The sequence below is a fragment of the Ruditapes philippinarum genome, unplaced genomic scaffold (assembly GCF_026571515.1).
Source record: "Ruditapes philippinarum isolate M1 unplaced genomic scaffold, ASM2657151v2 ctg5339_1_1_1_1, whole genome shotgun sequence".
Classification (NCBI taxonomy): Eukaryota; Metazoa; Mollusca; class Bivalvia; order Venerida; family Veneridae; genus Ruditapes; species Ruditapes philippinarum.
The window spans coordinates 15,261-36,798 of NW_026853174.1; the positions used below are offsets into that span (position 1 = coordinate 15,261).

The 21,538-nt window shown below is 31.0% G+C and overlaps 1 protein-coding gene across 6 annotated transcripts; it reads right to left on the bottom strand.

Annotated features, from left to right (window-relative positions):
* Window positions 1-320: 320 nt before the first annotated feature.
* Window positions 321-20,015, bottom strand: LOC132735995 (cartilage intermediate layer protein 1-like). Of its 6 annotated transcripts, none has more exons than XM_060723040.1 (17): window positions 19,689-20,014; window positions 14,630-14,680; window positions 13,475-13,522; window positions 13,003-13,062; window positions 12,262-12,309; window positions 11,677-11,724; window positions 11,211-11,270; window positions 9,902-9,952; window positions 9,465-9,524; window positions 8,673-8,720; window positions 7,450-7,488; window positions 6,400-6,543; window positions 5,963-6,127; window positions 5,193-5,489; window positions 4,345-4,453; window positions 3,669-3,826; window positions 321-3,395 (listed from the first exon to the last, which is right to left on the bottom strand). In XM_060723040.1, exons 1-17 carry the CDS (start codon window positions 19,933-19,935, stop codon window positions 1,264-1,266), a joined length of 3,765 nt encoding a protein of 1,254 aa, XP_060579023.1. In that variant the 5' UTR covers window positions 19,936-20,014; the 3' UTR covers window positions 321-1,263. The 6 variants fall into 6 exon arrangements, with proteins under 6 accessions (XP_060579023.1, XP_060579021.1, XP_060579024.1 ...); XM_060723038.1 differs by having other exon boundaries at window positions 7,450-7,491; XM_060723041.1 differs by lacking the exon at window positions 14,630-14,680 and having other exon boundaries at window positions 7,450-7,491; window positions 19,689-20,015.
* Between the last annotated feature and the right edge of the window lie 1,523 nt (window positions 20,016-21,538).

A 21,538-nucleotide genomic window follows, 5' to 3' on the forward strand; every position in this document is an offset into this window, starting at 1 on the left:
GTTTTTCAAGAATTATCAAATATATATGCATTTACCTCCCCTTCGCTGTAAATTTTATGTACTATACAATATAGATCAGGTTGTTTTTGTTTTATTATAAACACATGTTATCAAATACTTTAACATGAAGATAATATGTACTTATCCAGTACAAATGTACATGATGTTCAGTTAAGTAAAGCGGCATGACTAAATGTATGAAAACAAAGTTTATCTCAAAAAGGATCGTATTATCTTGGAGAATGTAGTTAGATTACCTTTAATATTGGCATAACACGATATATTCAATTCCCCGGAAATTGATAAAAGGAAGAATGTGGTATTGTGTATAAATTTATTTACATAGCGGTCACTGATAAACACAAATAAAGCAAACATCTGATAGCACAAACAAGAATAACATACTGTATTAATTCAAATATTGTCACAAAATCATAATAATGTGTTTGAAAAAAATATAGTTTTATTTCGTGTTTTCAAAAAAAGGAATGATCGTTCATTGATAAAAATTTATTTACAATAAATTGCAAATTAAAACAAAATGGAATTTTTTTCAGAATTTTAGTTAATGTCACAAATATCTAAGCTTAACTGAATTTCAATTTTTTTCTCCATATCGCCACATGAAAAAAGATGTTAACAAAGTAAATCGAAAAAATATACATGAAGAATAAAACAAAATATAAAAGAAAATCTTGAGGGTTGTTAGTAACTCAGATTAGTTAAAGCGCTATTTAATATGTTCGATTGAAAATTATCGTGAATCTTTTAGGAAATAGTCGGTATTTGATGCCGCGTCCATGAACAAGAAGTATAGTGTTCTTATATTGTTTAAATCTTCTTCACATCATATACATAGACTGTACATAAACTGTAGCGAAACCCACACAAAATCATTTTAGGCTCAAAAACAATATGTTTAAAAGAAAGCATAAAACAAATATATATACAAGCAAGAAAATTACAACAGAAAAACTGCAGTAAGATAATTTCATCTTTCTGTTAAGAACGAAAACGATGAAACAGTAAGTGTATTGCTTATTTGGTAATTTTATTGATAAATTATCAAAATAGATACAAAGTTGTGTAAATTGCTATTATAATTACGCAATACTATATAGATGAGAAAATTGATGTTAAAATCTGACTGCTTTTACGTTATTATAATTAACTTACACGTATCAGAAATATCTTTCGTAATAAATCTTTTTAGCAGTTTAACAAAAGTAATAAAAGAGGTTCGATACGATGTGTTTATACGGATCACTTCAAAGAAAAGAAAATTGCAACACCAAGCTCGGGATTGTTTTCATTTTGTTTGTGAGGCTTTCCAGATATGCATTCACCCCTAGCCGTATTAGTCGCTCTGTCTATATCTAACATGTCAGACAATCCCGCATAAAGGCCAAGATCAGGATCGGTATAAACTGCCGGAACGTAAATTTCAAAGATTCCATCACGTCTTCCGATTTGTGCCGCATTTTGTAAGTCTGGAAAATTTGTAATAAAATCTTCCTCTCGCGTTAAATTGCTTGTGAATTCGCTTTGTGGGTAAATAAGTTTGATTTCTAATTTCGTGTAATCGTTCATTTCCTCTGTTTCTAGCTGTACACTACATTTATATTCTACGCAGAATGTCGTGTCTTCTAAATTTTGGACGTAATGCTCCCTTATTCCGAAAGTAAAATTTTGAGTATTCTCATTTGTTCCACCTTTGCTTGTTGCTCGCAGTTTTATATATTGACCAGGATATAAGTATGCCACTTCAATTAGAATTCGGACTTTGATAAAACACACTTTGTAGCCAATTTGCGTGTGTTGTCGATACCAGGTTCTTTGCTCCATGAGTTTTTGCATCTGGTCTCCTTGTGAAGGGGAATAAAATTTATTATAAGTAAACAATTCCGTGGTTTCTCCGTAGTGATATCTCAGGTGGTTTTCATCTTTTCCACTTACCATACACTGTGTCTCGTTCTCGTAAAACGGTCCAATGCTTGATAACGACATTTGAATCTTCAGTGTATTGTTATTATCCATAAGCTCATAATTTGAAATACCTTGAACAATTTTAGGAAGTCCAGCAAAAAGTAATTCGTCACCTTTTCTCCCAAAGTAATGGAGTGTTATATATGCATATTCATCCTCGCATATACCTATAATACATTCGTTTTCTGGAGAAAATAGGAAGTCACTCACTGTTCTTAATGTTGTTTTGTTGTCTCTAAGAATATGACTTCTAACTTCAATTAGCTTTTCGGGATTCACAACAGTTGTTAACAATTTTTCATCTTGAAAAAGTCTTATTTTAAAGTAACAGGGTTTTTGGGTTACTTGCTCAACATAATCGTAATTAAACCAATCAAAATCTGAAATAATTGACCAATCAATCTCACCAATCCAGCGAGAACTTTGCTTCTTACGCCTTCTTTTTCCAGTTCCATGGGCTATATTTTCCCAAATTCCAGTTTCAGTGTTAAGTCCCCATAATTGTACACCTTTGTCACCAATATTTGTACTTACGTCGTCTGGAAGGTACAGATCAATAACTTCATCTAAAACTAATGGGTTTCCCGAAGAATCTTCAAAGTTAAGGTTGAATATTGCTTGTGATGCAAGTTCAGCTCTTTGCCCTTCTTCATCGACAATTTCAAGAGAACCGGGAACATTATTGAAATTTGATATATCCGTTGGGTCTATAAATGCTAAACTAGCTTGAACAGTTCCAACATACTCAGAACCATTTTGAAGGTAAAATGCATTTGCTGGTACTGACACATGGACTGGTGACGACAAAGGTGATTTACCTATTATCAAGGAGTTTTCTGTTGATGAATCAATTTGAACTGGTTCTGCCTTTTGGATCATTTGGATCTCCACACGAAGAACTCCTTTTAAATTGTCATTGATTTCGATTACTTTTACTGCTGGAAGAAATCGCTTTATGTAAACATCTCGCAAGTTCAATGTTATTTTCGGAGAATCTTTAGATGCTACAAAACTAAAGGTACCGGAGCTACTTGTAAAAGTTATAAATACGCCATTTACGAATACTTCGCCATATTTCAGAGGAAATCCATCTTCCAATCCACGTGCAGTTCCATAAATGGTAAGAGAGTTTGAGATACATGATCTGCAACTACAAGATGTAACAACAATTACATCAAGTTCATAGCCTGAACACATAATCTTTTCCAGCTTTGATTCACCTATTGTACAACATGACGTTGTGTCATCGTGACATGAACCACTGTCAAAGGTTGAATTTTCTCTGCAACTCTTAGCTATGCACTCGCCAACATTGTATTTTGCTGTATTGGTACTTTGTTGAACACAATCATCGGGTAGCGCTATTGACTTTTGTTGCAATGCATCAGAACAAAAGTGATCGGCCGTCTCTATTCATGAAACATAATACATAATGAGTCAGTCGTGTCTGTAAATTAAATCGGCAATGCCAACGTTATTGTAAACGAAAACATAACATGACAGATGAAATGTTTTAATGAAATGTAATTTCCTTTTATAGTTTACATTTTCAGTAGTTTTGACATTTAAAAATAACCATAATTTATCATTATGAGAAAAATCCATGATTTGTCATTGCGTAATTACTCAAATTATGTACTGCGTATTTTATCTTTAACATCTTTAAACTATAACTTTTCTACCTTTTACAATTAGTTTTGAAGTTGGAGACATTATAGCCCCTGCCCTGCTGTTAGCTCTACATTGATAAATTCCACTATCTGTTACTGATAAGCTGAACAAATTTAGTTTATTCCCTTCTGTGTACAGGTGTTCTTCCAGAATAAGACCATCCTTCAGCCTTTGTGTTTAAAATGTGATTCGTATGTCATAATTTGTAACATTTCATTGAGAATATTACTTTGCCTCCGGACAAATGTTATAGTAAACAATAAAAATAATTGATAATGATGATATTAATAGTAATTATAACCAAACAGCTACTTTAACTTGCCTAATATTCCAATTCATAGACTGAAGTGTTTTCAGCTATACACTTTTATAATGGTTAACCAAGTAATATATAATCGCCCAAAAAAAAATTAAAATGTAAACAGCTAAAAATATGAATAATATTTTTGATATTTAATGGGTTTCATATTTTCTTTAAGTTGTTGACGATGCAAGTGGTTTATATTTAAAGACACAGCGGTAAAATGATTAAATGGTGCAATCGGCACTGCTAAACGTAGTTCATTTCAATATATTTGTTAACACAGGACTTTAAGAGCAGAAAGACTGATATTGTATTACTTCAAATTAGTGCAATGATCAAACTAAGGAAAATTTGTCATGACATAATAAATATAATTATAATACCATTCATAGTTAACAATTGCCGGACTTGCAACAGCTTTACAGCACAAAGTAACATTTTCTCCAACAAGCCTGCTTTTAGACTGTGGCGTTTCCGTCAAATAGGGTAATACTACAACATAAATATATATTATGGTCATTATAATTGTTTTTATAGATAATCTGTATAGTTTTACTATGATAAATATTGGATAAAGGTTTTATAAAGAATTATGCTGTTAAGGTAATCATAGTAATTGCTTGTTTTCATACGAGAAATGATCCAGAAAACCCCGAAATTAAGCCGTAAATTCAATATTTATAACAAGTTCGTTCGTATAACAAACACTATATTAACGCGTAATATACCCCCTTTACTAGGATACAAATATCACAATATAAAACATTATGGCCATAAATGCATATCTAAGCACAAACAGTAATCGTCTGAACATCACAACGTGAAAAACAGTGATGTCAAAAACATACTAAAGTGTTTTTCAAAGTATTTGCCGCTATACGCAATGTAATGCCTATGCCTAGTAACCAGTTAGGCGCATAATTATCTTCTCATACTATAAGGAGTCATTTGGTTGGAAAATTTCGGATGTTACTAGCCGTAAATCTGCTTACACTATTGAACGTTTGATTTATTCGATTGTTGGAGAAAGCGAAGAATTATTCGCGGCGTAAACATATCTGTCATTTCTTTATATCATTTTTCATCAATTTAAATGTGCATGATAAAATATTATGTTAATAACAATAACGAAAACAATCAAATTAAAAGTTGTACAATGTGACAAAAATAAATTATAATCTCTCGTAGTGGATATTTCTACAGACAATGAAAGTAATAAGCATACAATTACCTAATTTCGACATGTTCACTAGCATGTGAGCACCTGTAACACGTACAGTGCGGTCAACAAAGCCAGGCCTTGACAATAGTATTTCAGTATCTGTGCACACATTTTCCAAAGTAAAGAAGCCAGTTGAGTTACTTTCAACCAAAAGATCTGTCGGTGATGTGATGGCATAAAATGCAACATTGCTCACTGGATGACCTGTATTAGCAGCGAGTACTCTACCAGTTAAAACCGATCCTTCACATATGCATGCATCGCATTTGTCATTTATATTTCCTTTAGCGCATATTCGATTGCAATCTATAAATCAATTAAAAATCTTTATAAGAATGACCTCGAAATATTACTCTTAAAGTTACTAGTGGATCTGCGATAGAATTAAGTAATTAGTCCACTCGAACCATACATAAAATGTATTTTACTCGTAGAACAGAGAACACAATACACTCTCAAGCTATGCTTTGAGTTCTATATTGTCAGCAACAGCTTTCCGAAGCAAAAACTGTCATTTTGTTTGAACAATTCATCAAAAATTATATCGCTTTATACAGATACTGATTGAAATTTTAGCTAAATGTTTGTAGCGTTTCGTTATCATATATTGAAGATGTATATTAATATATATAGGTGCTCGTATAGCATATTGTTATGAATATTTATTGTTAAAACATAAAGATTCTTTTACTATGCATAACATATGTCTTAAATTTGCTTCTTTTATTACAAATGACAAATTAAGTATTTAAATATGTTCAAAATGACTAAAAACAAACCCGGGCATTTCCATTCTGAACATGTTTTATTTTGCGAACTTATTCCTACACATTCACGATCATCGGAACTCAATTTTGAGCACACACGTGACCGAATCTGTTTTCCTCCACCGCATGTGACGTCACAACTTCCCCACTGGCTCCAGGAGGACCATTTCCCATACACTAGATATTTGTCATTCAGAAATTATTCGTTTGATATAAAAATAACAAAGTAAATATTTATGAGTATCCATATTGTACTTTACATTTGTCGGAATAATTCAACCTCAAACCATTTGATTGTTGGCCTTCGAATCATTTCAATGCAGCGTTTTATTATTTATTTCTTTTCGAATATATACGTAATTAGATGTCATATCGATGTTTTATTTAATATTAATAATATTTATTATGATTTCTTCAAATGATTATAATACCAACAACTTATTACTAACCTGGACATTTTTTTTCCACACAATTTTTCTTTTCAACAATTTCACCTATACACCCTGTACTGTTACAAGTTCGGTAACGTGTTTGTATTCCATAGTTACAAGTTACTGTGCATAATGTCCAAACACCCCAAGGTGACCAAAACCCTTTTTAAAAAATCAGAACTAAACAGACAAACAAACCAACACTAATAAAAGGAGGTTCATTGCATTTTTTTATTTATCAACACGCTTTACATACATGTATTTTAAATTAATACATTCACTTAAATTATTAGGATACTAGAAATTGCCTTATATAATAATCTCATTAAAAACGGAACATTGAAATAAATAGACTTGATAAAAGATTACATTTGGCTTATTATATTCACATAAAGTACATGTATATCTTTCGACTTCATATACGATTATTTAATATTTCATCAATTAAACGAACCCAAAACAATCATATATTACAATTTTGACATGCAAATAAATGCAAAATGACAGTAAGTTTGTTATTAGCTGCCTTTACATTTGAACCAATAAGAAACGTGTTTAAATATCACAATGGACTACGTAGATGGAGCCGTATTAGTATTGCAACATGTATTTATCAATGTTACTGCATCTAAATGATTTTATTTTAAAGTGTATAATCATTAAGGTATTACTGGCGAAATATACTGTATTTTATAATTGCAACGTTTGATACTCCTAAGGTCTTATCTGGAGAATGTTTCAACACAACGTGTCTGTTTTACAAATAGCACACGTTTTACATTTGAACACCATATATCAAATTCGCTTGCAAACTTTTTTTTTAAATAAATCCAAATTAAAGGAAAAGTAGGGCATACTTTTATCGAAAGTTTACATTGGACTGAAAGCTTGCGTTGTTTACTTATAAAGATACAACCAAAATTCTACCGAACATAGACATTATATCTATGTACCTTTTAACTGATAATCATAATACATGTAATTAAATCGAAAAGCTTCCATTTAATAACCAAAGATATTTCCTAGTCTTGTTGAAATGAAAGAAATGTCATATAAACGCTTACAAACCTGTTTGTGTGATATTCATTGTCGTTGATATGTGGCTCACTGCTAAGACAAAGGGAGACTGCATGTAATTATCAAAGACAAGCAGAGACATATCTGTCATGAATTCACCTGAAACACTATTTCAAGCTAAAAGTTCTTAAAAAGGAATTTAGACTTTCTCCATAAAAGGAAAATTCATTTTTGATTTCTATGTATTTCATGCTTCAAACAGCAAAAGTCAAAACTAATATCTTCCAAAAAACATATGTTTATCGATGTATGCCTTTATTCATTGACCTTATCTTAAATATCTAGCAATTAGTTAACACCTTTTTAAAACAGTTCATGTTTACTAACTAACTAGAAAGCTACAATCAGAATTTCAATGCCCAATGTTGGAAGAATCTTTAAGACAGACAGCGTTATAATCCAAATATGCTTTAAAAAGGACCATTAATATACATTAAATCTTAAGTGTTTTGAAAAGAAGAGCCACAAGTCACGTTGTAAGAGCAGAGATATTGTCATCATGTTTTTTTTAACACATTCAAAGCATAATAGATGTTTAAATGTACACTGAATTTATTTTCGTGTTTATATATAATCACAAATATCTACTGAAAAGCCTGCCAACAAAAACTGTAAAAATAATACATATGATAGTAACGTCGACTTTGATCGCAGCAATCTTGATGTCAACATTTTAGAAAAATGCTAATGAATCATAGAAGCTATTTACTTGTTTACTTCTAAAATGTTATTTGTGATTGTAAAGCAGTTCTTATTCTTTTCAGTATGGCTGATATTCTTTGAAAAGTGGATTGGTCTTAAACGGACCAATACCAATATGTATTTAAAATATCATTGATAAAATTATCGAAGCATAATTATTATTGGAATATTCTTAAATTCTTATGAAATATTTTTTAGCAATTTTCTATTGTTGTATATAGAATTAATATAAAGTATCTGGTCATGTAGTTCACATCAATTGCATCTTAATACAGTTCTTTCGTGGTTTGTGTGATACTCAATACTATCAACATTAATGTATATTCTTACTGATGATATAACAGACCTTCAATTATTGGCCAATTCATTTTATTTTATAAAGAGCTATATTGTTTTGCTATCTCGTATGCATCTTATTTGATCCTTTTGTGTAAAGATTGTGATCCTCGGAGCATCAAAATGACATTAAAATTGCACTCAGTTTGATGCATGTTAAAAGCAAAATGACCTACCGGTTGTACTCTCTACCTTTCCTGCTGTACTTGTTACTTCAGATGAATCTGTGAAAAAGGCAAAGTAAAAAGACAATTTTAATTTTTGCAAGTTTATTTTAGCTTTTAAAACCGAAATTACATGATACGGTGGTAAAATAATGAAACCGTTATGTGTATCATCTTGTTTATCATATTCAAATACGGATGCTATATAAGAATCACGTTTTCCCGTCAAAGCAATATCACAATAAAACTATGTCATGTGTCATAACATAATAATACTTAATACTTTTACTTAGAAAATATTATAGACATGTACTAAAGTGGCAATACCTTTATTCTTATTAAATAAATTATTGTCATACTTTGACACAATAATCATTGAATTATAAATTATAAATGACCTTGAACTTTTAATTTCGTGTTTATGAAGCATTTCGGGACACATCGGTGGTTAAAGTAACAAAAAGTCATAATTATCCATACAAAACAGCGTTTTATTACAGTCATTGAAAGTAATAGATATATTTCATGCTGCGTTTTAATTTCTATTTATTGAGTTGAATGGCTTTATCTCTGATAAAATGACTTGATAATTTTTGTCCCCCTCTAAAAATTAATTTTCTATTTTATATTTACAAACAGACTGTGAACCAATTATAAATGTTTTCTAATATCAATATATTTGACCTTAATATATATTTAATATTTCGATTGTATAAACCAATGTTATTAAAAAACTGATACTCAGATATCAAATGCTAATTGTTTCTTGAACTTTAACTATGTATAAATGTGAGGGCTACAAACCTGGTTGCGTTGTCGTCATTGACTTTGTCGCTGTGGTCTTTAGTAATGATGTAGGGCCTTCTGTTGAAAAAGAAAGGCAATTTACCGATGAAGAATATATATAAACCCTCCATTTGCTGAATTTTGTAAATTCACTTATCAATTCAATCTACTGCAAAAATTGGAGAAATCAAGATTAAAATGTAAAGTCAGCACTTGAGAATCAATCAAAAGGTTCCGCTTCTACAGAGTAGCAATGCTGTATTGTTACTTTTTAAAGTATTCTCCTTCCTCTCAAATAGACTGATTTCGTGTATGCCCCATTCGTCCGTTATGAAGCACACATAAATATCTTTTTAATACTTACCTTTTAGAAATTTTAAGAATATTATTGTGAAATACATCCACTGTAATCATTACATGTATATACAAGATAAACAGAAATCAATTTTTCTTACGAGAAGTAGTTTCTTCCGTTGTTTCTCCACTTGTTGGATTTCCAGATACCTCTGCAAAATAAAATATTCAGGGTAAAGTAAAAACAGTGGTTTTTTATACTTTTTAATTGCTTTCTGTTTAACACCTAGATGAAATACAGTTTTTTTAAACAGACCAACTGAGTTGTTAATAAACAATATATCTTATTGTCGGCCATTCGTTTAATATGTTTTAACTAATAATCATATCATTATTCGAACAGTAGACATTCAATATAACATCCAGATAAAGGTGAAGTAAATAAGTGCCAGTACCAGTACTTGCCAAGTTATGCATACCAGTACTAGATTTTAGCTCAGTACTGCAGTACCAGTATTTTTTTAAGAAAGTTATGAAGTATCAGTACCAGTACAAAAATAAAGTAATACATTGGATTTACAGCTTATCTTTTGTGAAAAACTGATGTCACTTTTATTAAAACCAAAGTACTGCCTGGTAATACAGTAGCAGTACCACTTTAAAGAACAGTAATGCAGTACCAGTAGTAGCAACATTGTTAGAGAGTTATTCAGTATCAGAACCACTACTAGCAAAATCACTGCAGCACGTACTGCAGTACCAGTACCAGTAGCTGATAACAACAGATATTTCCTCCTTTTTGCTAAAATAATAAACGCAAACAAACCCGTTTGTTTGGTATAAAGTGTTGTTGATATCTGGCTTAATGCTGAGACAAAAGAAACTAAATGAAATTATCAAAGGCAAGCAGAGATATATGTGTCATTTATTCTTTTTTAATACTTAGTCTATCAAAAGCTTAACATTTTCAAAAAGGAATTTAGACTTCTTTAAAAAAAACAAACGAATTTTTATTCCTATTACTTATGTAATGCTACATACAGTTAGTAAAGTCAGAACTAATATCATCCTACAAAATTTGTTTATCGATGTTTTCCTTTTTTCCTTGACCTGATCATAAAGTTCGAGCAATTATTTAACACCTTTGTTTAAACAGTTCCGTTTTACTGGCAAAGTAAAGTTGCTCCTTTCTTAGAAAAACATTGCCAGTTCTTTATGACACTATATATTCATATTGTGTCCAGTTATTTAGAAAATAATTTTAAACCTGACATACATTCTTTGTGTTAAGTTAAAACATGTAATTTGTTTATTTACAAAGTGACTTGATACCAATTTTGAAATTTGACCTAAATATATCTTTAATATTTCGGCTACTAATATTTAATTCTATCAAATTAATAATATTCAGATAGCAAGAGCTAATCGTTTCTTGAAATTCAACCATGTATAAAATGTGAGGTCTACAACCTTGTTGCGTTGTCGTCATTGACTTTGTCGCTGTAGTCTTTGCCAATGATGTAGGACCTTCTGTTGAAAAAGGAAGGCAATTTACCGATAACGAAAAAATATCTACTCTTCATTTGCTGAATTTTGTAAATTGACTGATCAATTTTATCTACTGCAAAAATTGGACAAATCAGGATTAAAATGTAAAGTCAGCACTTGAGAATCATTCAAAATGTTCCGCGACCACAAGGTTACAATACTTTATTCTAATTATCTAAAGTATTATCCTTCCACACAAATATATTTTAAAAATCGTTTTATCTACCTCTCCATTGCTTCAGAGTAGTGCCGTTTGATTTCGTTTATGCCCCCATTTGTCCGTTATGAAGCACACAGAATTTTTTGTTTTTAATTTAAAGAATATTTTGTGAAATAAATCCACCATTAACAATTGTATGCAAGTTTTACAGAAAGCAATGTTTCTTACGAGATGTAGTTTCTTCCGTTCCTTCATTTGTTGAATTTCCAGATGGCTCTGCAAAATAAAATATTCCTGGTAAACAGTTGTTTTTCTATACTTTTTAATTGCTTTCTTTTTAACACCTAGTTATAAAACAGTTTTCTAAACAGAACAATTTAGTCGTAAAAATACAATATATCTGCTTGTCGGCCATTGTTTAATATGTTTTACTAATTATCATGTATAAATATTGATTAAATTATCGAAACATTTCATTTGAATAGATAACTTTGAGCAGCTTTCTAATGCTTAATCAATATGCAATATCTGATCGTGTAGTTCAAATAAAACTACATCCAAATATAATTATTTCGTTGTTTGTTGTTTCATGCATGATACTATATCCTATCAACATTCTTATTGATGGTATAACAGACCTTCAATTATGGGCCAATTTATAGAAATTCTAAGGACCTGCATTGTTTTGCTATTTCATGCGCATCTAAATTGGTTCTTTTGTGTAAAGATCGAGAAACAGAAATAGATTTGGAAGCATTAAAACGACAAAATTGCAGACTCGGTTTGATGCATGCTTAAAGCAAAATGGCATACCGGTTGTACTCTCTACATTTCCTGCTGTACTTGTTACTTCAGTTGAATCTGTGAATAAGCAAAGCAAATAGACACTGTTACATGTATGCATTTGGCAAGTTTAGTTTAGCTTTCATATGTATGATAATAATACCGGAAAAACATGATACGACGGTATAATAATTAAAAAAGCGTTATGTGTACCATCCTGTATTATAATATTCATATACGGACGCTATAACCAATCCCTTTATCCCTCTCGTCCTATTTCAGGCACTGGTAGAGGTGTTAGATTAAAACTTTACATATCAGTGCAATATAACAATGCCACTATGTCTGATAGTTTTTTCTTCAGAATTCATTTAATTTCATTTTTACGAAACATTTTGGCAAACATCGGTGATTAAGGTAAGAAAACGTCCTTATTATCCATACAAAACAGTCTTTTATGACAGACATTGAAACTATTGTATATATTAAATGCTTCGTATTAATTTCCACTTAATAAGTTGAATATGACTCTGATAACTGGCTTCATAATTTCTGACCCCTCTGAAACAATTCAATTTTCTACTGTTTTTATGGGTTTGTTTTAAATTTCATTTTTAGGACAGACAGACAGAGACACCAACACTCACTCATTTTGGGTCTTTACGTCACTTTATATTGAATGGTTTGAAAATGCATCATTATAGGCTCCAGAAAAAGCTTCCTAATAGTTTTTTGAACTCAAACTGTGAATAGACTTAGAGGTATACAAACCTGGTTGTGTTGTCGTCACTGACTTTGTCATTGTAGTCTTTGCTAATGATGTAGGGCTCTCTGTTAAAGAAAGAATACCATTTACTGATAGAGAAAATATATTCTTATCTTAACTTGCTGGATTTTTCGAAATAGACATATCATTTTTGTCTACTGCAAAATCAATATATTAGAGAAATCAAATTAAAATGTTCAGTCAGCAATTTAGAAACATTCAAAAAGTTCCGCTACTATGGGAATAACACTATTTTTTAAAAGTAGTCTCCTTCCACACAATTTGTTTCAAAAAGCGTTTTATCTACCTCTAAAATGCGTGTGTGTAGTGCCTTTTGATTTCGTGTATATCTCATTCATTCGTTAGTTATGAAGCATACAGAAATATATTTTAATACTTATCTTTTAGAAATTTAAAGATTACTGTTGTGAAACAAATGCAATAAGTATATAAATTCAACAAAATATGTTTTCTTACGTGATGTAGTTTCTTCCGTTCCTTTTCTTGTTGAATTTCCAGATGGCTCTGCAAAGAAAAATATTCAGTGTCAAGTAACAGCAGTTGTTTTTCTATACATTTAAATTACTGTCTTTATTACACCTAGAAACATGCAATTAAAACTGTTTTCTTTAACAGAACAACTAAAGCATTAATGTGCAATACATCTACTTGTCGTTCTATTGTTGAAGATATTTTCTGTTAATACAATCAAATAAATAAAGATCACTTGTGTCGATAAAAGTCTTCTCTAAAACAATGCTTTAAATAGAGCAACAGATACTCGTCTGAAACAGAAAATATGACAGGAAAGGTTTGATACATGAATATTCTTTTAATAAAATTGTACGAGAAAAATTGGACCAAAACAAGAGGAAAATCAAGTAAACTATGCTAAGTTAAGAAAATGTACATTGTAACACACATTTGCTATCAATTAAACAATGTAGGAGCTAATAAATACAGATTTGATTTAATACGTTTTAATTTAAGATACTTATATAAAAAGTCTGGCATTCAAGAAGTTTATTGCTGAACGAATAATGTAAAAGGGTTTTTTAAAAACCTAGTTACATAGTTGTTGGAGAGTTCTCTAATGATGCAGGGTTTTCTGTTGAAGAAGAACGTCAATAATGATAATGAAACCATCTTTACTCTTAGACTATATCTCTTGAAATCTCTAACAAGACATTTTTGTAATTTCCAATCTTCAATATGAGGGATTTCAAGATTAAAATTAATTGTTTCAAAAAAAAATAAAGCTGGAAATTAATAATTGGTAAAAATCTCGGAAGAACCGAATCAAATAATATTGTATGAAATATGCACACTCGATTAGTTTTAGTCGGTTCATGACAAACAACCTAGACATTTCGCCCAATTGTGGCTGGGGTTGCCTGTACTGCTTAAAGCATCAAAATTGTATCCGTTGTGACCGTCTTACCCTGCGTGATTGGAAGAGGTAACTAAATGGGTCCGAATAAGCAGGTGGTGTGGTTTTGACCCCTGGTATTGCTTAAAGTTTGTTATACCTGAAAGTTGCCAAAATTATTTTCCTTTTTCGGCGCCATATGACTCAAACCTATTTATTTTCTTAAGAAATTCAACATTTAAAAAGTAAATGAACTCTCTAACCAGTTGAACTTTCTTCCATTTCGGCATCATTTGGTGATATTGTCGATGATCCTGCAAAATAAAAAAACGCAAACAAATACGTCCCAATCCATTCGTTTAGTTTATAAAATTTCATTTTGCCTTCATATTTCTTCTTTCATTTCTTATTGACGTACTTTATTTACTTCTTTGTGTAGTGAGATTGATTTCAATAGTGTGCAATACCACGGAAAAGCTTACCTAATCTATTACAAAACAATTAATTGTATGAAAAATGAAACACATCAATAACATCATAATGATGATAATTATCTCGTATTTCCATTGATGTCAATGTATATTATTTGTATTGAATAATGTATATTATTGGTATTGAAATGTTTATTGTTGTTATTAGCATAGACGCATGAAATTGAATTTCTCAGCCAAAATTTAAGCAAAACAATGGTATACATAAACATTTTATACAAACTATTTTTACTAAAGAAAATAAGTGATATTACATATTAAAAAACAATTTTTTGACTGACAAATTTAAAATTATACAAATGAGTTGCCTTTCTATCACAAGGAAGATGTTTGAAAATTTGCTAATACTTTTTTTTAACTAAAAAACTTACTTTAATTTATCTCAAATATTAAACTTAAAGATCTTGTAAAACAATTTGTTATGGTTTTATATCATAAATGTTATGCCAAAATGAAGAATTATCAATATTGTAAGTTCCAACAAGAGCACCGCTAGGCGGAGCATTATATGCCCAAAAGTGTTTTTTTTTAGTAAGGATGAAGCATTTGTAAGACATGGGAATTAAGTAAAGTATAACCTCCTTCAAATAGCAATCCTCCTATGAAGTTTGAATATTGTTGGCCAAAAGGAACTGAAATTATGCTCCGGAAACTTTTTTCAGTTTTAAGGTAATAGTGACCTTGAACTTGTAACCTTGTGACCCCAAAATCAATAGGGGTGTTTTACCTTATATAGACAATCATTCTATGAAGTTTGAACACTGTGGGCCAAATGGAACTTAAGTTAGGATATGGAAACTGTTTTCAGTTTTAAAGTAATAATGACCTGTGTCCTTGTAACCCCAAAATCAATAGGGGTCTTCTACCCAATATGGACAATCATCCTACGAAGTTTGAACACTGTGGGCCAAATGGAACTTAAGTTATGTTCTGGAAACTGTTTTCAGTTTTTAGGTAATAGTGTCCTTGACCTTTGACCTTGTGACTCCAAAATCAATAAGGATCATCTGCCCAATATGGACAATCATCCTATGAAGTTTGAACACTGTGGGCCAAATGGAACTTAAGTTGTGTTCTGGAAACTGTTTTCAGTTTTAAGGTAATAGTGACCTTGACCTTTGACTTTGTGACTCCAAAATCGATAGGGATCTTCTAAACAATATGGACAATCATACTATGAAGTTTGAACATTGTGGGCCAAATGGAACTTAAATTATGCTCCGGAAACTGTTTTCAGTTTCAAGGTGATAATTACCTTGACCTTTGACCTTGTGATCCGAAAATCAATAGGGGTCTTCTTCCCAATATGGACAATCATTCTATTAAGATTTAACACTGTGGGCCAAATGGAACTTAAGTTATACTCCGGAAACTATTTTCAGGTTTAAGGTTATAGTGACCTTGACCTTTGACATTGTGACCCCAAAATCAATAGGGGTCTATTACCCAATATGGCCAATCATCCTATGAAGTTTGAACACTGTGGGCCAAATGAATCTTAAGTTGTGCTCCGGAAACTGTTTTCAGTTTTAATGTAATAGTGACCTTGACCTTTGACCTTGTGACCCTAAAATCAATAGAGGTCTTCTACCCAATATGGGCAATCATCCTATTAAGTTTGAATATTGTGGGCCAAATGGAACTTAAGTTATGCTCCGGAAACCAAATTGATAACGGACGGACGGACGTACGGACGTTCCAACATTTTGGCATTAGGGGCTATTTTCTTTGTTATTTTCTTTGTTTTCTACTAGCCCCTAAACCCTTTGATCACGGAATGAACCTATTGTTCTCTTTTGTTCTCTTTACTGTTATATAGCCCTAAACCCAAAATGTTTGCTCGGACGGAATGACAAACAGACAGACGGACGGACGCCAGGGGGTATAACACAATATGCCCGAAATTTTTTCGGGCATATAAAAAGCATAATTTGTAAAGATATATCCGAAATTACATTTCATGAAAATAAAGGGAGGTAATTAGAAATTTGTTTTTGATAAATTCTAAGCCAAATATTTCAATAAGAAATGAATACATGATTACATATAATGTGGATACATATTTGCAGACATTGGAAGAACATCTTATGTGCAATAAATAACCTTACATAATATAAGATATTTACTTCCTTGTTCACAGAAAAAAAGATATTTCCGTTTGATCTAGTCTTACACAGCATTATACTTTATTGAACAAATAATAACACTTCTTGCTGGCAGGAAATCTTTCAACGATCTTTCTATAGTTATGAGCCCATTTGTTCAAAACTTTTGTTAATTTTAACAACAAATATCTTAACCCATGACCGCATGATCATGAAAATGTTTTCATTGAAAAGTCTTACAAGTTAAATTGCTATGAAACTATAAAAGAAATGCTTCAATATCAATCAAACTTGACAAAAATGTTGACTGGACCATTGCCTTTGCAACATTATACCCAGTCTTAAATTTTCTGTTACTATGGCAACGAAGAGACATATCAAATGATGTGCCAAAAACTATTTTTTGCGTTGATTTTTTCCATCAAAATTGATTTCAAAGTGCCACAACTTCTCAATTGATTGCGATAGAGTCAAAAGCTTTTCAGCGTTGGCTACATGTTATCTTAAGATCGACCTGGGGTTATTTTCAACCTCTTACAAGTTTTTTGTAAGTTTCTCGGTACGGTTAGTGTTTCGAGAGTATCTAAATTTTAATGATAAAATATATGAATTCCAATCTGACTTTAGTAAACCATATCATATACTAGTTGCCACGTTTACTGTTGGACAGACCAGTTTGTATTTCAGGAAACACAAATAAGTCTACAGTATGACTCAAACATGCGATTTCTGGGTGAGAAACATACACATTAATCAATAGCAGACCAATCCAATTTCATTTTATAATTGAAACACTGCTGCTGATATGACAATATATGATAATAGTATATTCTTACTAAAATAAGCACTGTTAGTTTTAATCCAGTTAGTTAAATGTATCAGTGTTTAACGATTGAAATACTATCGTCTTAAGAGTTTTTTTATCAAGTTGTTTGTCAGTGTATCGGTTAATTACCGTAATACCATATCTGGTAATTGTATGGCAATTTATGATCTGGCATGAAACTGAGATCTTATCAAATCACATACGAGAAACGTGAAATATTGGTCTGAATGATTTTATTAAGATATTTTGAATACGATTTAAACTGACAATTGAATATCCTATTTATAATTCTGAAGTAGTATGAAAAAATACACATATAGCTCGTATTGATAAAAATAGGAAAAGATTTCTATTCAGATGTCATTTTTTTCATTCCGCAACACTTTTTTGATACACAAGATGGCTCTTTAAAATAACCCTATTTTCAAATACACATTTTTAATTCTGTTTACGATCTTTTTACAGTCATATATGTTACTAAATGTTATCTAACGTTTAACGTTCTGGTTATTATAAATGAGATTATGCAAATAAAGCAAAAGTAAAACACGAATTCCCTTTTCGTCACATTATCTGGTTAAGTAGGTACTTATTGTAGATGTTATTATTCCATACTAATAAAAGCTTTGGATCTTAGGTACATGACATTATGAACAATCGCTTTTTATATTCGAAAATATTTTAAACCTGTCATGTCTGTTTATTTAAGTAATTTAGTTTTTCTTTTATATTGAAAATCTACAAGTCGGTTAATTCGGTCATATTTATTTACCATTCCAGAACGATCACACTTTGTACCATTAAACACGATATTGTTTTACATGAACACAATGATATGTTACTTTTATAATTATCTATTGATACAATTCTTAATGTTATGACGATTGCCCTTACACAGTTTCTAAGATAACTTTGTCAGTGTTCTAGATTGATATTCTCAAATTGATGAAGACAAATCATTAATACATTCATATTTATCATTGGGGGGGGGGACCCTTGTATGCAACTTTAAATAACCAAATTTGCTCTATGTAAACCAAGAAAGTCAACCCCATAAATACAATCGCCGTTCTTATTGCGATCGTCGTAAAAACGCATTTTTGTTCGGATACGCGTGCGGTATTGTCACGGAATATCGGGATTTTCGTATTCTAATTTGCATATATATGAACATTGGGTTACGAAATGTAGACAAACGCTGCCAGATTTACGTCGTAAGCAAAGGTTTATCAACAAGCTGTAAATCTATAAAAAAATCGTTTGGTTAAATTTGGTAAATATGTAAGGCTATTTACTGCATATGCTGCAAGGCTGCATGTGCCCTATTTCCACTACTAGATGAGAACATGGTCTTATGGTGTAACACAATGTGCAAAATAAACTTTATAAACGTTTGTAAAATTTGTTTTTTCGCAAGGCATTTTCGCAAATCGCAAATTTATCAACCATCTCTTTCGAAGATTTGAATAGCAAATAAGATTTGTTATTGTAAATGACACAAATGCTACGCCGTTAATATAGTCCAACAAAATTTATTTCGTGAAATTTTAGAAAGAAAATTGATCTTGTTTTATTTTTGAGTGCGTGGGACGGTCTGGGTGATTATTCCTGCCAACTTAACACCATATCGTGCAACATATCACTCAATCAAGATCTCAATGTATTTCCTAAATATATTTGAAATACTAATCTTTTTATGATATGTTTGTAAAAGAAAATATTGCTAGCAAGGAAAGAAATTACACTAATATTGTTTTGGCCAGTGATGTTAAAATATTATAACTTTCAATATCATAAAAAGTAAAAATCTATGACAATAATGTAAATATACAATAAATAGCAATACATGAAAAATATTATATTCACGGAAAATATAAGAGTAATTTAAAAAGTAGTTTACCTGTGTTTTCGTCTGTAATGTCATTGTGAAAAATAACAATCAGCGGAATAGCAACACTACATACACAAACAACAGCAAGTACAATCAACGAGTATTTTATTTTGCTTCTCTTTTCTAACGTTGAACTGGAAGGCCCAAAACCAGTCGGTCGATCTTCTGATTCACCATGTTCGGTAAATGCACTTTCTCCTCGGTCCTTTCTGGATACAATGTATTTTGCTTTCTTGTTGGCTAAAGCTTTTTTCATGTCTGGGCTTTACCGGGCTAACTACTGAAATGAATTTCAATGTCTCCGTATCTTTATAAGTGACGGTTACGCGGAAGAGTTATTAAAATACAACTGAAATATATTGTTTGTTGAAGGCCACTTGTGCTGCACGTACACAGTTAAATAGCAATTAAATTTAAGAATGTTTTTGTACGAAATGGACTTAAAATTTCAAAAAAAAAATCTGTATCTTTTGATTTCTACTGAAACCGCCTTCGATAATAATTGCTCCTAAATCTTAACTATAAAGGAACCAACGTTTTTGATAAACATATTTGAAAAGGCCATTATTTAAACCCTTATTTTAAGCACGTTATAACTATTTTGTTGTCATAATAATATCTGACAATAGATGATCACTGATTCGGAACGCAATTGTTAACTTCTTATACTGGAAGAAACACAGTACCAGATTGGGTAAAATATAAACACAAAAACAAAAACAAAACAATGTTAATAATTATTATGTCTATCTTATGTTCGTTTTTACAGATGTCCTTTGACAGTTTCTTGTATATACCGATCATGAAAATACTGGAGTCGTCATTGCAGTTAACTATTTGACATGGTCAAGCATATTAAAACGAGCAACAACGACTTTTATCTTCTTTTCTTTAAATTTATACCTGTCATTGCAGTTTTTTATGCAGGGATATAAAGTAAAGTATCATATTTCAGAATCACTGTTAAACTATCATCTTATTTCAAAAGTAATTTTTCAAATGCTTTTCCTTCTTTTTTAAATGTTTTATAGTGAAGCCGCAATTGCGAACAATAAGTACAATTGGTGATATGTTATTCAATTTAACTAATTACCATTATGTTATATCAGTCAAATATATTTCAAATTTGTTTAAAATAAATATGAAACTTCAATATGAAAAAGGGCGAAACGCATATTTATTTTAAGGGACTTCTTTCTCATGTTTCTTTCAGCTCCATTTCAGACAGTTCACTTCATTATCATTATTTTTACTAAAAACCTCTAGATTAAGTAATATTCTAACACTGTCGGAGATTTCTCTTACATAAACAAAGATGACCGGTAGCAATGCCCTCTCCGTTCTTATTTCTCTCTTTTGTATTTTGCAAACTGCCATTTTATCTGAACAATCTGAGAAATAAAATAAACTTTTGTTAAATTTTTTTTCTGAAAACTATCTAGAAAGATAGAAAATCGTCTACCTAAGAAAATATATCCGAATATAAATATCTTTAATTCAGACATTAACGCTGTACAAATGTTTAAAAGTGTTGTTTACGTTACGTCACAATGTAGCGGAAAAAAAACAGTCAAACCAAAAACCTATTTCAATGCCGCAAGCTAATTAAAGTTTACAATTATTTTACTATAAATACCCTACATTTCGCATAAAAATAATAATTGAAATAAGATAAACGTGCTTGGTAGCGTGGACAGTAGATTGCACATGACAGTACCGTCCATGATCAGGCGCAATTAAACCAAGCCTACAACATTTTCAATTTTGCCGTGTAGGGATTTCTTTATGGATTTTTTCACTATTTTATAGCCACATATGCGTTGTTTGTGTCGTATGGAGGCTGTAAAGAGTCGCCCCGT

Excerpts from the sequence above, each read along its gene's own strand:
- LOC132735995 (XM_060723038.1), bottom strand. The coding sequence starts at position 19,935 with ATGAAAAAAGCTTTAGCCAACAAGAAAGCAAAATACATTGTATCCAGA. Across the intron at positions 9,953-11,210 it reads AATGACGACAACGCAACAAG|AGGTATCTGGAAATCCAACA; the intron begins GTTGTAGACCTC and ends TTTATTTTGCAG. Across the intron at positions 6,544-7,449 it reads AATGAATATCACACAAACAG|GGTTTTGGTCACCTTGGGGT; the intron begins GTTTGTAAGCGT and ends TTTTTTAAAAAG.